General features: G+C 44.6%; 1 protein-coding gene across 1 annotated transcript in view; it reads right to left on the bottom strand.

Moving 5' to 3' along the window:
- The window catches only part of RELN (reelin), a 1,675,658-nt gene that overhangs the window by 1,528,178 nt on the left and 128,191 nt on the right, over positions 1–19,289 (bottom strand). The window contains exon 2 of the mRNA XM_086967429.1: positions 1,607–1,717. Coding sequence (XP_086823555.1) covers positions 1,607–1,717 — 111 coding nt within the window. The remainder of the gene's footprint in view (positions 1–1,606; positions 1,718–19,289) is intronic.

Raw genomic sequence — 19,289 nt, 5'->3', positions numbered from 1 at the left:
CCTCCGTAGCCACAACAGGAGGAGAGAACAGGTCAGTTTGTGGTGAGGAGTCCAAAACACTGGTATCCTCCAGTTCCTCATACCAGTTGTTGTTGGCCTCTTCAAGGGGGTTGTAGCCCTAGGGATCATCAGATCCCCCATCATAATTCTCTCCAGGCCAGTCAAAAAAGGAAGCCACTGACTCCTAGAGCCGCCCCTGGGGGACACGACCTTGATTTTTTGCTTACTGACCTTGTCCCCTACGTTTTGTAAGGGTACCTCTCACATCTCTGTAGACTTAATCATCAACACCAGCGCTTTTCATGAGCATCAGTTAAGAACACATTCATTTGTGGGGAGATTAAGTGATTTGCCCATAATCACAGGATGCTGAGCCGATGCCGAGACTTGAACCTGGTTTCCTAGCTCCGAAGTCTGCAGCTCTGGCCATAACGCCACATCCACTCCCCACTTTCATAGTTAGCAGATGGTTCTGTTTTAGGCGGCCCTAAAAGTAGAAATGGGATTGTGCAAGCTGCTTACTGACGATTGCCCCAGCACTTATTAATAACCACAGCTGCCCTAGTTTAATGGGTATGATTTTATGGGATCCAGATGTCCAAAAATGGAAAGAGCCCCATACCCATTGAAACAAAAGGCCAGATTTGGACAGAGGACAGAGCGGAAAATTGAATCTTCCAATTTGACAGTAGTCCCCAATGGGTTGAAAAAAAATCAGAAATGATCACAAGTTTTGATGTTTTTGATTCTATTTAATACTGTTCATCCTGGACAATAATGCAAACCAAGGACAGCCAACACGTGTTTTGCCCCTTTCAGTGCAGAGGCCTGGTGCTTTCTTAAGGCTTAAAATAAAATTATGTACATTGTGAATGGTGAAAAAGAGGAAAGGGAAAAGAAAAAAGACAAGAAGTAGAGAGCAAGCAACGATGTGATAGAGTAAAAAGGGCCAAAAGAAAAGCAAAAAAATGACCAAAATTAGTCAAAATAGTTATTTTGCCACGTTTAAAGGGCACAGAGAGGAAAAAGGAAATAATTGAGCCGAAGGTAGAAAAACTCCAACTCGCAGGACAAGTGATCGATACAAAATGTATTTAGTTGTTCAGGTCCGATTTAAAAGTACAAAATTAATTAAAGAAATGAGGGTCAATACCATTAGTCATAATACGTAAATTGTTGATTCACAACCAGGTATGAGAAAACATTCAGTATGCCCAAGGCACAGAATAATGCCATGCTAAACAATATATTGAAAATATAAGTGTATATTCTATTCAATTATTTAAAGATGAAGTTCTAAAAGGATGGACTGGTGCCACAAGTGCAGTGCTTGCGAAACCTTTTCTCACGCCTTTTAGGAATTTGCCACATTGGTGTACAATCACTATTTTTCTGCTGCTTTATTTTGGAGGCCTCTGCATGCTGAACCAGTAATACACAACAGACGTTTAATTAATATAGATTATTTAGGCAGCATTGCAAAAATCCAAGCAGGCCGAGCGGTCACCAACTTCAACACTTTGGAGTCATATCGAAAGACAATTAGATGTTTGCTCTTAGTACCTTGAAAATGTACATTGAGTTCTGGCAATAATGCTGTACTTACCAAAACCAAAAGCATTCGAACCACCAATGCTTTGCGAGGCCTGAACACTGGTAGACGTGTAGAGTCCAGTCACCAAGAGACCATCAAAAAAGGTACTGGTTGAAATAGTCACTGCAATGGAAAAAAAAGTTGGACTTAGTATTCGTACAATGAGCAGAATATTCATAATTATTCACATTTTAGATATTTTCAGTGTGATAGGTTTCATTATGGAGGATAGTTTCATAGAGACACCATTGGTAATCCGGTAACTGCATGGGCATGGAACCGGGAATAGGGTATTATAAAGGTAGGACAATAACAGACTTGGCTGGACACCAGATGCTGACAAACTGACTCAGTCTGACCATCCTAGATTGGAAGTTATAATAAGTACGCAGAGTATGGAAGTTAGAAACGTTTGGAATAAATACGCACTCGGGAAAAAGGGACTTCATATGCATTAGGGACACTCACTACAATATCACAAGAAAGTAACTGCACCAGACCTGCTTGCTACCTTCACCCTTATCTGGAAGATCAGCAGCTGGCTACAAGAGTCAAAGACATTAGTGATGCACAGGTGAATCACAGCTATTCATAGTACAATCGACTCTCAAAACTTAAAAACGTCTGACCGAGGAACATAAAAAAGTAAAGCAGCCAGAATTCTCACCAAAGTAAATAGCTGGTCTCTGGGGCTCACCCATTTTTCAAAAGTTGCATTTGTAAGCAAATCGAGTTAGAATTAAATTCAAGAGCGAAAACAATTATCCACTTATCCACTCTAAACTACTTAAAAGCATTGATGTTTATTTCATTGGCCAAAAATGTATGGTTTCAGTTCCCAAAAATTTAAAAAAAAATATTCAGCAAAGCCTATTGTGTCTCAGTGGTTGGCTCTATATATTCAAACCATTTACATACACAGTGCTATCCTGAAAATGTTACAGTGCTCTGAAACTCGCAAACCTCGTTTGGAGACCACTGGCTAAATGGATCTAACACGTGTAAAAGAATGTTCACTTAGTACATCATTCCAGTGAGTCCTCTGATGCACTTTTGGTTTTAAACACTATAAAAATAAGCATCCCTATAAATGTCGCAGTAACTTTATTCACCGTCCCTTTTTGACAAGGAGTTGTTTGCTAACATATTCACACAGTTGGGTACAAATGTAGACCTTTCCTATCATCCCAAAGCCAAGGTCTATTCTAGGTACACATTTAGCCCCTTTCTCCTAGCTTTTGCCACTGAACGAATGTTTAGCAACACTGACATGTATGTCATCAACGTGCAAAGAGGATTGTTTCTTCAAACAGATTCTGTCAAAAGCATGCTCCTTGGCCTCACAATTTAGCAATTGAAGAAATTCTGCAAAAACAGTTGCTACCAACCCTTCCGTCTGTTTGAAAGAACGCAGCCAACACACAGGCAGTAGTAGGTATCCATTCTTTATATTTGTTATCACAATTCTTCTAAGAAAGCATGAGTGACATATACCCAGGTTCTCACATGGAACATTGAGGAGAAAACTGACCATGTCTTCTTATGGCTTCCAGATTCTGGAATGCCCTTTTGGATATAGAAAGGGTTTATATGGCCTGCATCCTAGGAGAGGCTGTGCTTTAGGATTGTCAATCAGACTAGCTGTCACCTCACCCGACATCAGGATTCACAGAGGTAAGTCAAGAATGATCCATCTCGGGGACATCTCCCTGTCTTTTCATTACTATTGGACAACATGCAGGTGTGCTCCTGTGTGCGAAAAGAGACGTCCACTACGTTGGATACTTTGCCTGTAGACTGTTACTTTAATATCATCTGATACAGCAGTCTAGGACTTCTGAGAGCGTGTACGTTCATCCACAAAAAAGGACGGTTTTTCGATTTATGTAAATCACTAACAGTCCACTTTTGTGTACTTTTATAACTTAAAAAAAGATACTGTGGAAGGCCATACAATAGTAGATATTTAAGCAATCATTAAAATCAGGGGGGACACGCCAATACGACAGATACATCATAAACCCACAGCTCAATGAATAAGACATAGCCACCAAACCCAAACCCCACCCCACCAAAAAACAGATCACCACGTGTGTTACCACTTATCACAAGTAAAACGAAACTCTGAACTTGAACAAGGCCATGTCAGTGGAAAAAGTGAGCTATGCAATACCAACAACATAGCACAGATGACCAGATCTTAAAAGCTCCAAATATAGAAACAGAACCATGAATCTGCATCAGCCGAGAGGAACGAAATGATCTGACAGAGCTCATCAAAACAGAACTTGGGGCCAGATGTACAAAAATCTTGTATTGCGATTCTTACCAAATGCACTTAGGAAATCGCAATTCCGGTTGTAAGAAAACATACATCTTTTAAATAGCGATTCCTAGTGAGTTACAAATTAACCTATCCCATGAATATTAATGAGGCAAGGCGAAGTTTATAACCAATTAGGAATCACAGGAAACACAGGGAAGTAGGCCTGCTGGGTCAGCAGATCACCATATCTGTGACTGCTTTTTAATAAAGCAAGCTTTTTTTTAAGTGCAGCACTTTTTCCTTCGAGGAAACACTGGCGTGTTTAAATAGAAAAATAGGAAACTTTGAAATTTCATATTTTAAAAGTAGGCAGTGGTCAATGGAACTACTACCTGCTCTTAAAAAATATATATTTTTTTACATTCTCAAAGGAGAAAGGGTCTCTTGGGGACCCATTCCTAATTACGAATGGCTACCAATAACTTTTAGTAGTTGGTAAAGAAGGAATGTTTTGTGACTGTAATTAAGTCACAAAACATTCGTACACACCACTGCGATTCTGTATTTGTAAGGGATGCCCTTAACATGCCCATTCCAAATAGCAAATCGGTATGTATGTGCAACTCCAAATTCCGATTCAGTAGTGTCTTACCGAATCACAATTTGTTCTCTGTACATAAGAAAAGCATTTTTGTGGCCGATTCCGACCACAAAAATAGTTTGTAGAAATAGTCCACTGAGACAACAAGGCACTAAGTGCCAATATATGTAACTTTTACACACACATCTAAAAATCTAAACAGCTTTCTGCAGGAGCTGCTAACTAATTCTGCACTGGAAAATACATTAAAAAGTGCCTCCCTCTATTCACTCAACATTCTCTGAAAACTGGGATGTGCTAAATTCACTTACATTTGCTGGGATAGATGGTGAACAAATAGGACAGTTTTGGCAAATCAGTAACGCTTTGTCACCCTAACATAATAAGCAAGTTACCTACCTTCGGTAACGCCTTATCTGGTAGAGACTCTATATGGCCGCAGATTCTGTACCTTAGAATAATGCCCAGGCATCAGACTAGATCCAGAATTTTTTTGGTGAGCAGTACCCCGGCGCGCTGGTAGGTGGAGTCATTCGGCTGCACGTGGTGTCTTCTGCGTCATCCACGTAGGAAGTGATGTGTGTGGTGCCTATATTGGCATCACCCCAGTGTGCTGAAGTCAGTTTCTTTTCATGACTTTCCATGCCAGAAGCGTGGAGCCACGAACAGTAACCATTGGTGCGTGAAACTAGGCCCTTGAAAGGGAAACAGCCGTTCACATGAATCCTTTCGCAAGGCAGGGCGAATGTGTAGGTCAGTAAGGAATAAAAGCTAGATAGAGTCTCTTCCACAAATGGATGAGTTAGTAAGCCCTGGAATTCAAAGAGCCCGCCAGGTGTTGACCCACCCTGCAGTTCCAGTTCCAGCCATGTCCAGAGACGTAGAGCCTCTTGCAAATGGTCCACAAGCCCACCCCGCCATGCATGTTGCAATACCACATTGCGGAGGTGTTTTCCATGATCACCTGAGCCCGCCTTCCCTGACTGAAGGAAGAAAGGCCTTCAATGCCAGCCAGATCACCCAAAGCTCTAACAGGTTGATGTGGAGTCCAGATTCCGCCGGAGACCAGAGTCCTCTGATTTCTATCTCTCCCAGGTGGCCTCCCCAATCCATAAGTGATGCATCTGTCACCACAGTCAGCTCTGGGTGGGGACGGCCAAGGGGTCTGCCACTGACCCAATCACAGTTTATTAGCCAGCACTGCAGGCCCTTTTCAGTTCCCTCCAATTTTTGGACCATGTCGGTGAGCGCCCTGTTTCTGTGCCCACTGGAACTTCAGGTCTCACAGCAGAGCACTCCTATGACAGTGGGCATGTGTCACAAGAAGGATACAGGAGGCCATTAGGTCCAACTGCCTCAGAGTCAGTCTCACCAAAATCCAGGTTAGAGACTAAAATATCGATATCATAGACTGAATATCCTGGTTCCTTCTCTGAAGAATAGGCCCAAAACTGCACTGTGTCCAAGACAGCTCCAATGGAAAGGAGTGTGTGAGAAGTCAGGTGTGACTTTGGCAGGCATGCTGATAGTGAACCTCAGCGAGTGCAGAAGTAGCACCCTAGTTTGGAGGTGGGAGACTATTGCCAGGGGCGAGCCAAATGTTAGGGTAGGGAAAGACTGGAATCCCTGGCCTCCATTGATGAGCTGCAACCACCGCCATCACTGTTGCAAACACCCGAGGGGCACTGGTAAGACTGAAGGTGAGCACAGCAAACTGAAAGTGCTCTTGGCCTACCGTGAAACATAGGTAATGCCTGTGGGTAGTTTAGGAAATGCCTCTTTTTGTATGGTTAGCCCCAAGTTTTTCGACTGATGCTGCTGGTGTTTCGACTAAGTACACTGTGGCCTGATAACCAGATCTCAGTGCCAGTGCCCTGACCCAAAAATGTATGTTGAATTGGCTGTACCCAATTGGAAATGACTAACTTACCTGTAAGTCCTCCGAAAATAGTACATTGCTACCCAGGGCATGTAAGTTAGTGGGATATCGCAGTGCTTGCAGCAATGATTGCGCCACCCTGGAGGTCCCCAAAGTAAAACAAAAGCCCCCCAGTCCACCACTGCAGACTGGTAGTGCAGTTGTCCACTGCTAGCTAGACTTTGCCATTGAAAGCAATGGCAAAGTCACCACTTCCCCTGGACATGTCTGCAAGCCACCTCCCTGGCAGGCGTACAAACCCCTAAAGGCAGGGTGCAACATATGACACAGGCAGGACATGTGCTTTACATGTCTTGGCAGTAAAACAAACAAAATTACAATTTTTCTGTGGAAAGATTTGGTCGCCCAATTGGCGAGTGCAGATTTACTGGATGGTGCAACCAAAGTAGGCACTCCGAGGTATCAAATAACTTGTTACATTAAGCTCAACTTGTACCACAAGTCGAAATTAATATAACTTGTTGCCGTGTGCATCAGTAGCAAAGCTGCCATTTTATGCCTTTAAAACTCCTGTGCCTTCCCCGGCGCACAAAGAGCCTGCTCGACAAGACAGTTTTCTGCCCTCCTGAAGAGACGTGCTAACAACAACTCTCAGAAAGGAGAACAAAGAGATTGCAGGCTCGGGGTGTTACCTCCCTAGTGTAGGAAGCCACTTAGGTGTTGGCCCCAAAAAGCAGTCTTCAAAAGTTAAGCAGTCTTTGACAAGCAGATGAGGAACACCAAGGGGAAGGGGAGCAGAGAGGGGAAACCAGTTACCAAACCGGTTTCCCTGGGGGTGTGTAGCCCTCAGATAGCAGTGAGGTCTTTACACAAAGAGAGGGGTTCTCACCATCAAGGGAGTGGGCAGAGTGGTGCATTCTGGGATAGCCAGGTGCCACACTCCACAGGAAGTGGTCAACAGGTGAGAGGAAGCCCAAAAGCCCAGTAGCTACCAACCTCATCCTGGCCTGAGGGCACTTTCTGAGCAAAAGGGGGCATCCCTGGTACCCAGACCTCAGATCTCAACCAACGCGGAGGAAGGACCAAAATAAGGACTGCACTAGACCAAGTAGGACTCACCTGGTGGCTAGCAAAGAGAGGGACTGTGCATACAGGGTCCTGCTCAGGGAGAAGTCATCTCTGGAGCCTAGTCAGCCAAGAAAATTCAAAGGGGCCAGCTGACTGGCTTCCTATTCGCAGCACAGGCACACAAGAGCTGAAGAAGCCTGCTGGGGCAAGTTGGTAGCCCAAAGTCTTCAAGTTGCTACCATCACCGCAGTGAAGCACCAAGGACCAAAACCCGACACACAGAATCACACTGCAGTTTGCTGACCAGAGGAGTGCTGTCGGAGAGTTGCTGGGACCCTCACAATGAAAGTTATCAACCCAGGAAGGATTGACTGTGACCACAACAATCGGCGATTGGTAGTCCAGTGGCAATTGGACTTCGGCTAGACCATAGAGGGTTTCATGGGACTTCGACCCTGCAACCAGGACCCCCTCACCATCTTCCTGGAATGAGAACTCCCTGCAGGAAGATCCCCATCAACCGCTTCGCATCCACAGCATCCATAGAGCACCTTCAACATCCTTCATCCCTTGCATCAGGACCACTTCAGAGGCATCCATTGCAACGCAGATAAAGTGCCTGAAACTGTTGAAGGACTGATTCTCCTGTGAAGGTAACTGTTCTTAACCCCTTCCGCGCTGCGGGTTTTCCCGCTGTGCGCTGACTTTTTCAAAAAGCAGCGTTACATGACGAGCTCAGCTCGGCATGAGCGAACGACAGGCGTAACTCATGCGTGGAAGGGGTTAAGGACCTTGCTGGTCCCACTCACAAGCTCCCTGCCTGAGTTGGTTTCCCACAGTACTTCCAACCGACCGCATTGACACTTACCTAAGTTTTCTTTGAAAAGGTTTCGGCGTCCAATTAATTGACTCTGTGATTGAGTGAAATTGCACTGATTTATTATTGCTTATAAAATCTACATCTCTGGACCCTTCTGATGGATCCTTTTCATTCTAGTGTCTATACTGTTATAGAAATGCAACATATTTTTATAAATTGGTGTCGGATTTGTTCTGTGTTGTGTCAATTTCTTAAATTGTTTTGGTGCTGCTTAAATGCTTTACATGTATTCCTCTGAGTAACCCTTGCTGCTCAATACCACAGTTACCAAGAATTAAGTTGAGGTACCCAATGTTATGTTATGTTATGTTATGTTATGTTATTAAAAATTTATAAAGCGCACATACGCCCGAGGGCTTCTTGGCGCTGGAAAGAGATAAAAAACATAACAAAGGGTGAGTCTGCAAGAATCTTTATTTCAAGTATGCCTGTGTGAAGAGGTGAGTCTTAAATGCCTTTCTAAAGGCAAGGAGGTCCTTGCTCTGTCTGAGGGCTAGTGGCAGAGAGTTCCATAGGGTAGCTGCTAAGAAATGGAAACTGCTGCCTCCTTGTCGTTTTTTCTTAAAGCGTGGTACTTCAAGTAGGTCTTTATGGGCTGATCTCAGATTGCGTGAAGGAACATATCTTCCAATCAGCTGCCTGATGAATAGAGGTCCCTTGCCTTGCAAAGCCTTGAAGATGATGCACCCAGCTTTGAATTCGGCTCTTTGAGCCACAGGTAGCCAGTGCAGGGTCTCTAGGCCTGATTTGATCGATTCCCATTTGGGTACATTGCAGATCAGCCTAGCGGCCTGGTTCTGCAAGTACTGCAGTCTTCTAAGTTGGCCTACAGGTAGGCCAAGATATAGACTGTTTGAGAAGTCGATGTGGGAGAGGACTAGGGCCATGACCACCTGAATTAAGGCGGAATGAGTGAGGAAATGTGCGATTTTCCTAATTTTCCTCAATTGAAAAAATCCAGAGGAAACCACGGTTCCAATTTGGGATTTTAACGAGAGGTCCTCATTGATGGTTATCCCCAGACTTTTTACAGTCAGAGATTTCTTAGGGGGGAGGCCCATATCAGCAGGCCAGAAGTTAGGGCTCCAACTGATTTCGCTCTTACCGGGCAGGATCAGCTCAGTTTTCCCCGGGTTTAATTTAAGATGATTTGAGGACATCCAGCTCTGGATTAAAGTCATAGTGGCTTGAAAGTCCTCCACAGCATTTGGGGAATTAAGAACGAAAACTAGCTGCAAGTCATCTGCATAATTGTATACAGTGACTTTGTGCTTTCTCAGAGCAAAAAGAAGGGGCCGCATATACAAGTTAAACAATAAGGGAGATAACGAGGAGCCTTGGGGCACCCCGCAAAAGGACTTGACTTTGGCAGCAGAAAAGGAGCCTAAGCGGACAGACTGAGTACGTTCAAAAATGAACGATTTCAGCCAGGCTAGAGCAGAGTCTCTAAGGCCTGCCTGTTCGACACGGTTGACCAGAATAGAATAGACCCAAGAGTCCTAAAGGGTGGGTAAGTGTACTGCACGGTGAGGTTACACTACTACACCATATAATACACCCCAATTTCTAACATTGGTGGCAGCGGTGAGAAGCAGGATGTGGATGTGAAAATAAGAGTCCTGTAAGTCCAGCGATGCCAACCTGTCTCCAGGGTCCACAGCAGACAGGACTTGAGCGAGAATGAGCCTTTTTTAACTTCTCTTTTTTCAGTAAGAGATTGAGAAGCTGTAGATATAAAATAGAACTAAGTCCTCTGTCCTTCATGGGCACCAGAAAGTAGCAGGAATAGCAACCATGACCTACTTCTGATACAGGCACCTTTTCTATACCTCCCTTGGTCAAGAGAGCTAATACCTTCTGATGAAGCACGAAGAGGGGGTCCTCTGTCAGCTTGTTGCAAGTAAATGGCGCGGCTGGAGAGGTGGTCACAAAGGAGAGGCAGTAGCCCCTTTGGACTAACTGCAAAACCCAATGCTTGTCTGTTATTGATCTCCAGTGGTGCAGGTGATGGTGTGTGCTGCCCTTCATTGGATGGACATGATGGTCAGAGGGCACATTAAAGGGGTTTGGAGACTGCAGCTGCCAGGGGGTGGTGGACCGGTCCGACCTCTGACTGTCTGTCCCAAGTGGCCTTGTGAGATTTGCTTGCTGGGGTGGCTGGGCATGTTAAGATGTGGTTTGAAACCTCACCTATGGCTACAGAAGGGTCGCAAGGCAGACTGGGGTTGGAGTGGGGCCATGGAAAGGCCAAAGGACCTGGCTGTAGCTCTGCTATATTTAAAGCAATCAAGCGCAGCGCAGAGTCTGCCTTCTCACTAAATAACCAAGAGCCAATCAAAGGGCATGTATATGAGTGAGGCTTGGACATTCTCCGAAAAGCCAAAGGTTTTCAGCCAAGCATTGCACCTAAGGGCCACCGACGATGAAATCGCTCTACCCAGCAAGTCTGTCGTATCCAGCCCATGTCATATGGTGAACTTGGCTGCACCCCACTCATCAGCAATTGCTTGAGAGAGTAAGGCTCGGGCTTCCTCTGAGACCATGGGCAGCACTTGTTCAACCGCCATGGGCAGCACTTGTTCAACCGAGTCTCAGATGGTATGGGAGTATCAGCCCAAGAGGTACGTGGTGTTCACTGACAGCAGTGCCAGGCTGGTGGAAGAGAACATCCTGTTCCTGAAGGTATCGTGCCTTTTGGATTCCCTGTACGGTGGAGTTGTAGGGTCTGCTCCGGGGTTAACTTTGGAGGTGTAGGCCTGGACTACCAAGCTCTCCAGGGTGGGGTGCTGGGTGAGGAAACTGTGGTATCTGGGATTGCGTGATGGTAGTGGGAAACTGTCCTATGTACAGGAGCCCCTGTGCAGAGCTTGGACCAGGCTTGAGTAGGACATCAGTAAGGTCTTTACTGAATGAGAGAAACAGTTCAGAAGGGGTAACTCCCGTCTGATGCACCACAATCAAGACGTTTGTCTTGACTGCCACCGAGTGTAGCTCAAGGTCTAGGACCTCAGCTGCCCTCCGGACCACCATTCTAAATGATGCACCCTCCTCCATAGCCACAGTAGGGGGGGAGACCAGGTCAGTGTCTGGGGATGTGTGCAGTTCACTGGCATCCACCAGTTCCTCATACCAGTTGTCCTCAGGATCTTCTAGCAGGCATCCATTAGGGTCCGCAGACCCCTACCATTCATCTCTCATAGGAATAAGGCACTGGCTCCATCCTGAGAAGTCAGCCTCCCTTTGGCATGGGAGCCGGGATTGGATGACGCCCATCTGGCTCAATGTCAGAGTCAGGGATGATGATGGGAATGGTGCCATCAGAGGTGTCTGCACTGGAGCCGCTCCAGATCCATCCGTGGATCCAAGAAACAACACTCACACCGGGGGGGGGGGTGAACCCACTGGGAGAGGACCAGTAGGGGCCCATTCCAAGCCTGCAGGACTCAAAGGCGCTCCAGCAGTGACAGGCCACCCAAATATGAAGTGCATGTGTTCATAAAATTCATGTAACAGGGTGGGGGTCGCTCTGAGTCCTGAAAGCTCTAGGAGGCATAGAGCCCAGGTGCAGGCTCCACCATAGAGCTCATCCTCGAGTGCCGATGCTCCCTCACCTTGTCAGAAAACTTCGACGGACTTGGCGAAGTTGAAGAGCTCTTCAACTTCTTGCTGTGTTTGTGCCTGTGAGACTTACTCCACTTCCTCGATGATCTCGGCTGTGACGACACGCGCCTGGATTGGCTTCGCGATCAATTCCAGAACCTTGCTCTCGACTGAGATCTTAAGCGTTGTGACGTCGAGGAGCTCAAGGCCCTGGGGTGCAAAGCATGGGAATTGACGCAGGTCTTGGCGTCATGATTGCCCTCCAAACACCGGAAGCACACCAAATGTGGATTCATCACTGACATCTGTCAGTGACAGGCGCCATATGGCTTGAAACCAGCTTTCCTAGCTGACATCCTTAATGCACCAAGACACAAAGTTGAAAAATAATCTCAACAAAGAGTCGAAACAAAGGTCACTCAAAAAAGACTGGTGGAGCTCTTTTTCAGAGCTGCACTGACTACCGTGGAAATAAAAGAACGGACATCTGTGGACTGGGGAGGTGCCTATATCAGTACTGTGCATGTCACTTCAGGCGCAGACGACGCCACGCAGAGCCGAAATACGCTGCTTATGGCCACATGGGTACTAATCATTAAAACCTTTCCGAATCCAGTCTGACGCCTGGGGCTTATTCTAAGGTAAGGAATCTGCGACTAGAAGTCTCTATGGGATAAAAAATGACATAATGTATAACCTTATCAACTTGACATGCAGTGAAATATCCCTTTTGTAAACTATCACGTAACTGTAATTAATTAAGCAAACATTATATTTTATCTTGAAACTCAATGGTGGCTTAAGACCTCTGCGTTAAATGTCAACTATTCCAGGAATGTTTGTGGGGATGGAGCAGAAATGTAAGCTGTTGTAAGCAAGAAGACGCTTAAATGCCAAAAGTCAAACCCAATCCTTTGTTCTTAGACGTGTGTTGCAGGGTCCGCAGGATATGGGCAGAGCAACGGTAGTATCAGAAACGATCAGCATGTAGGTAGAGAATGTTACAGAAGATCAGATTCTTATGTTATTTAGTTAGTTCTTTGGTTAGCAGTTTATTGTTTTATGTAACTCTTATACTTGACAAAATGATCGTCAAACGTATTAAATAAAATAGAGCAGAGAGGCAGAAAATAGCCTATGTTGCAATGGACAAGTTGGACTGTGGGGCACATTGAGCAGCAATGAAAAACTCACACATGGTATGGGCTAAATCTGTCACGCTGCCCATGTCTGATAAGGCAATGTGTGTACTAGTTGAGAGCGTGCTTATTATTTTACTGCAGAGAGTGGCGCAGGCCCAGCAAAGATTATATTTCTATCACCAAATTCCATATTTTCATAGCCCTTAGTTTCCTATGTATTAATACTCGAAAGAACAGCAGCAGCATAAAAGCACACAACAATGGAATCCCAAATATCTACAATAACATGCTATAAGAAATGCGTTTATTAATTTGGGCGGCCCTACCCACTATACAATCCCACCCTGGTAATGTCAAAACACAGGTCATCACCCCACACTGCAGGATTGAGAGTTCCTTTTGTAAAATCGACCTTTTTTTAAATATGTTTCTAAGTACTACTCCAGGGCTGTTTGGGACAAACCATCGCATCTGTAAATGAGGATTTTGACATGAATTGTAAAGTTACAGTACACATCACAAGTTATGCCCTATTAACACAGTGTTAATTGCTGTTAATCATGCCGTAGTGATAATTGTGCAAGTCTGGAACATTGATGGTATTGTTAGAAGACTACACGTGAACTCCTACACCTACACATTCATCTTCTTCTATGCCATACTCCACCATATTACACCTAAGCTCTGAATAGACGACACAGGCTGCTACTTACACCAACGCCTAGATCTTACAGAACCAACTGACACCTACACTGCTGACCACACCTGTTATCCCTGCTTGCCTAGGCCACCATCTACATCCTACATCAACTACCCCCTACATGCTCACATAACCCCTCACAATACTGCACCACACCAACGACTATTTTCAACCGTACACCACCAGACACCCTGCACCACCTCCAACATCATGCAGCACTAACTACTTCCTCTATCACTACTCCATGCCATTCACTACCAACTGCTTTCTTAACCACATTCCACACCATGCATAATGATACGAACTAAACCCCCACCTACTCCCGTAATCCTATTCCCTACACCACTACCAACACCACGAACCACCTATACCACCCCCAACATGCACCTAAACTACCACAAACACTGTTTCCTGCACTCTGCACTACGACAGTACACCTGCACATCATTACTTTGCTAGTGCTCCCAGGGGCACTAGGAAAATATTCATAATCCAGCATCATCCATGTTATATATGCAGAGTTATGTTACTACAGTGGTGAGGCTCATACACTCCCGTACCTCCTGCCATGAACTAAAAATTCTAAAGCCATGATGCAATTTGTGGACTTTAACTTTTTTTAGCCAATTGCCAGATTACCAGGTGCTAGACGTCCCCTCAGGACTCCTCACGTCCAGCTAGCAGGATGAGGTTATACCAGGGGTATGGCTTATGGTTATGCCCTATGCTGGGAAGAATATTGTGGTCTCTGAAAACAGCCTATTGTCTTAGTGTGGGATGACCTGCTGGAAACATTTAAGTCCTAGGAGGATGCTGACCAATAGGCACCAGCTAGATAATACCTATTTCATTGTCTTGCCTACGTCACCCGATTTACACAGATGATAATACACACTGTATCAGGTCAATTATTTTCTTATACCAGATGTGGTCCATGTCAATCCCACTGCCACTTTTTCCATTACTGTCCTCATGTGTTGTTAACGGCAGATGGTAGTTTGGTATTAGGGAGGTAGAGGATGGTAGTTGAGTCGGGGTTTTTATGTCGAATTAGCCTAGATTCAATTGTTATATTGCCTCCCCTGATTGCATACACGGAGTTCATATGTTGTCTGCTTATTTACCAAGTGCTAATGCCCAACTGTTCCTTCAGGATGTAAATTGCTTCGTTTAATAGCGCTGGAATACTCTGTATGGCCATAACTACACTGTATGTGTTTTCCCTGTTTGAAAACTTCAATACAGTCTGTTTAAAAAAAAAGTCTGTACAACCCACAAACACAAATATTATACTCTAACCACATCCTCTATATCAAGGCTGCAAAATGTTGATGCATGGAGGCAGTCCATGCCAGATTTTCAAGGATATCCACAAAAGGTAAATTTACACACAATTACCATAAACTGAAGTTATTTGTATTGTCAGTATGTAGCTTGAAAATCTAGCATTCATCACATCTACTTTCACCAACATTGGACAAGCTTGCAGAACACCAAGACACTACCACATATATTTTACTGGCCTACATCTTACACCTCCAACAGAATATACCCTACTCTTTAATCCACTGGCTGTTACAACCAGCATTAACCCACATACAGAACACATCATCTCATACATCAACACATACACCCTAGCGTAAGCACCAACTAAACCATCCAGCCTGTCCAAATTACAACCAGCCGGCGGACCAATCTATCCAAAAATGTATGGTCAATTAATTTGTATTGGTCACGCCAGTTTCTTTTACCCAAAATGCAATGGCTGACCAAACACAGTACATTAAAGCATACACTTTTTCTCCTCTTTATGTGTGGTAAAAAAATAAAAGGAAAATGAAAGACATTTCTAATAATCTCAGCAGATTACATGCTAGAAAGGCAAGTATTTCCTACTACCGTGCAAAGGAGTGCAAAAAGAACAATTGATGGACAGAATGCAGAACAATGTCATACATTTCCCTCAGTACAGCGATCTGGGCCTAAATTCATCGGTTTGTTGCTCCCCATACCATTCCAATTTGAACCCAGCCATATACAAATCAGTCTTGACCCTATGCCCAATGGGAACAGTCCAGTCTGAACAGCCAGGCCAGGTCCTCCCTGGACTGGAAACAAGCATTCTAGCACTCCCTTACACCCTGAATTCAAGTTAGCCTGGCTGATGAGGAGTGTTACCCCAAAACCGGTCCCAGGAAGCTTGTTTACGGTCCAGGGAAGACCTGGCTTGGCATTGGGGCTGGACAGAGCCCATGAAGCACAGGGTCAAGACTGATTTGCATATAGCTGGGTTTGAACTTGGTGGCGAAGTGAGCTAAAGAATGATGATGGGTTCAACCCAGATCTGTGACTGAGGTGAGGTCTGAAAAGTTTCAGCACTCCGTCCATCGTCTCCTTGTGTTTACTGTGAAAAGGAGAGCAGTGGCGTAGCAAGCATGGGTGCGAGTTTTGGGTGAGGTGGCCTCCTCCCCCTTACATGCAGCCACACGGGTAGCAAACGCAGGATTCGTTTGGGGCCCGCCCCCCACTCTTACGGCCGCCATAGGGCGGTAAAGGCTAGGACCACCACTGAAGGAGAGTTATTGAGAGTGGAAAGTCAAGATTTTACTCTGCTCGCCCAGGTTTTGTACAGTAATAGGCACAATGCAATATCAAAATGTAGCATTTGGTTTGGCTTCAAATCACTTGATATGTACACTCACATTGCCTTGTTTTCATAACACCTTTCTTTGAAGCTCATATAATTCTAATAAAGAATTAGAGTGATACTTTGGCTCACAGGGGGTTGTAGCAGTGGTAGACTTTCTGAAAACCGCTTTAGAATTCTTTATTGTATAGAAGATTGAATATGTGGACAAACACACTTCTTGTCTGCACTGCTTCAGGTTATCAGGGAGATAGCTAGTAGTTACTTTACCTTACAGCATTAGTCTTCTAAAAATGTTATACAGAGCCCTCCTGAGCACAATATTTTTGAGTCAGGGCACCCATCAAACGTTTAAATTTGGAGGTCGAAGTTGGAAGGCAAGAATCACTAAATCATTGGCACACTGGGAATTGCACTGGGCCAAAAGTCATATAATGGTCCCCAAAGACACATTTAGACATCTTTTGTAAATCATTATCCTGACCTTCCTCTACATAGTGGTATCCTAAACACTCTGTAAATTTCTATCCAAACACAATCTACAAAGCTCTCACATAGGCAAAGCCCTAGATCTACTTTCAAAGCACCAACCAGACACCACCTGCAAAGCCCTACCCAGGACACATTCTCAGTAGCGGCTCGCCCCCAGCCAAAATGGCGAGGCGGGCGGAGGAGGGAGGTGGTGGGGTGGTCGGGGACAAAATTAAAAAGAAAATATGTTACCTGAACAACGCCAATGTCCACCGCTTTGCAGCCTTCTTCTGGGCACAGGTTCCCAGACTGCACTGAGGCCAATCCTGAGCTGCATGAAAGCAGCGTCGGGATTGGCCTGAGAACTGTCAACTTGCGTTCCCAGGCAGACTGGGAGCCTGTGTCGGACCTCTTCAGCCCCAGCAACACAGCTGGGGCTGGAGAGAGCTTCAGTGTGCATGATGGTTTGGCCAGCCTATGGTAGCACCCAAACCGTTGTGCGCACTATAACAGTACCCACCACTTTCCCACCAGCAGTGTCATGCCCCTGGATCTGTCTCATGACTCCTCAGAGTCCAGGGGGTGTAAAATAAAACAATAATAAAACAGGTTTAAAACTCGTTTCATTTGAGGTTAGTGGTGGGGCGTGGCGCTCCCCCGCCCTAATGCAGGGTCTGCCACTGCACATTCTACAAAACACTTTTAGACATCACTCTACAACACACAGTTTAAGACTCATCTTAAAAACCCAGTTCCACATCTCCCATAAAAAGCTCCAAATAAAACTTCCCACCGAGGTGTCTTCTTTGGAGTCATACCTAATTCCTATCTTCAGACCATCCGATATTGACTAAATGGCCTTCTTTAATTTCAAGGGGGAAATACCAGCACTTCCCAACAGTGGTGCAATTCTTCTAACAAGAGAATACCAAAACTACTCAGAAGTGAACAGTTACTCTGGGATAGTGCATACCTGCACTTCTATATTTTCAAGTTCTATCACTGCCAGTACTGAAATCCCATTCTTGAAATTACGACCCAACAGCCTCCCCACCAGGTTTTAGCCAGTACATTCCATTGTCTTCAAGGCTGCCCAAAACTCCAGTAAAAACACCCCACATCTAGGGTTGCCATCTGGACATTTTTTTTTACCATCCCGAATAGTATTTTAATGTACTGACCAGTACAAAAATGAGCAAAAATGCCAAAAACGAGTATTTTTCCCATTATCAGTATATATTTTATTCAGCAAATATAAGAAGAAAGCACTGTAAAATGTGTTTCTAGAGGTCCGTTAATGCTACCTGACAAAGCAAGGAAGAAAAACCACGGTGAAAATAAATACAGGCAACTTGATGCATAATTTGTTTGTTATTTAGACAGAACAAGGGAACCCAGGGAGCAATATGCTAAGGACCTTGGGTAGGTACTTATTTTCAAAAAACAGTGGTCCTTAGACTAAAAAGGGAATTGTTAAGGCAATAAATATAGACTAAATAGGACTATATTCTTTAAGACGTGCCCAGCCGGACAGTTTAATATCTTAATAAAAATGATCACAGAGAAATATGACACACAGTGTGATGGAAGTGGGACACCAGCCGATGTCCGACTAACCCACTTGGGGGACACAAACAGAACGCAAAAGTAACAGGCAAAGTTGGGTCATCTGAATATCATAAATCAGAAGCAGATAATCCACAATATACACATATGCATGAACAATTGTAGTCAACTATGCATTTAGTGCATTAAGGTCGACGACGTTTCGAACCATACACAATATCGGTTCATCTTCAGGACAGACAGTGATTGCCTAAAGAAATCACACTTTCAATTATTATTATTATTATTAATAAATGGGTTTTATTAAGCGCAGACAACCCGGAGGCCTCGTAGCGCTGAAATGACTGGGGGACAGGTAAAGGCGGTGTAGTTTATTTGAAACCCACAGTGGGGTGGGGCTGAAAATGAATTCAGCACGGTATTCAAGGATATGTAATTGTCACAGGTAAAGTCCCTGGCAAAATAATGAGTTGATCAATTGGAACAATGCCTTTGGACAGATGATCGGAAAGTCAGTGATGCAGGTCCACAGTGGGGGTCCTTTCGATCATCTGTCCAAAGGCATTGTTCCAATTGATCAACTCATTATTTTGCCAGGGACTTTACCTGTGACAATTACATATCCTTGAATACCGCGCTGAATTCATTTTCAGCCCCACCCCACTGTGGGTTCACTTGAAAGTGTGATTTCTTTAGGCAATCACTGTCTGTCCTGAAGATGAACCAATATTGTGTATGGTTCGAAACGTCGTCGACCTTAATGCACTAAATGTATAGTTGACTACAATTGTTCATGCATATGTGTATATTATGGATTATCTGCTTATGATTTATGATATTCAGATGACCCAACTTTGCCTGTTACTTTTGCGTTC

This window comes from Lissotriton vulgaris, chromosome 1_1 (genome assembly GCF_964263255.1).
Source record: "Lissotriton vulgaris chromosome 1_1, aLisVul1.2, whole genome shotgun sequence".
Taxonomy (NCBI): domain Eukaryota; kingdom Metazoa; phylum Chordata; class Amphibia; order Caudata; family Salamandridae; genus Lissotriton; species Lissotriton vulgaris.
Note: the sequence above shows the minus strand (reverse complement) of the source record. Positions and strands in the feature narration are given on the sequence as shown.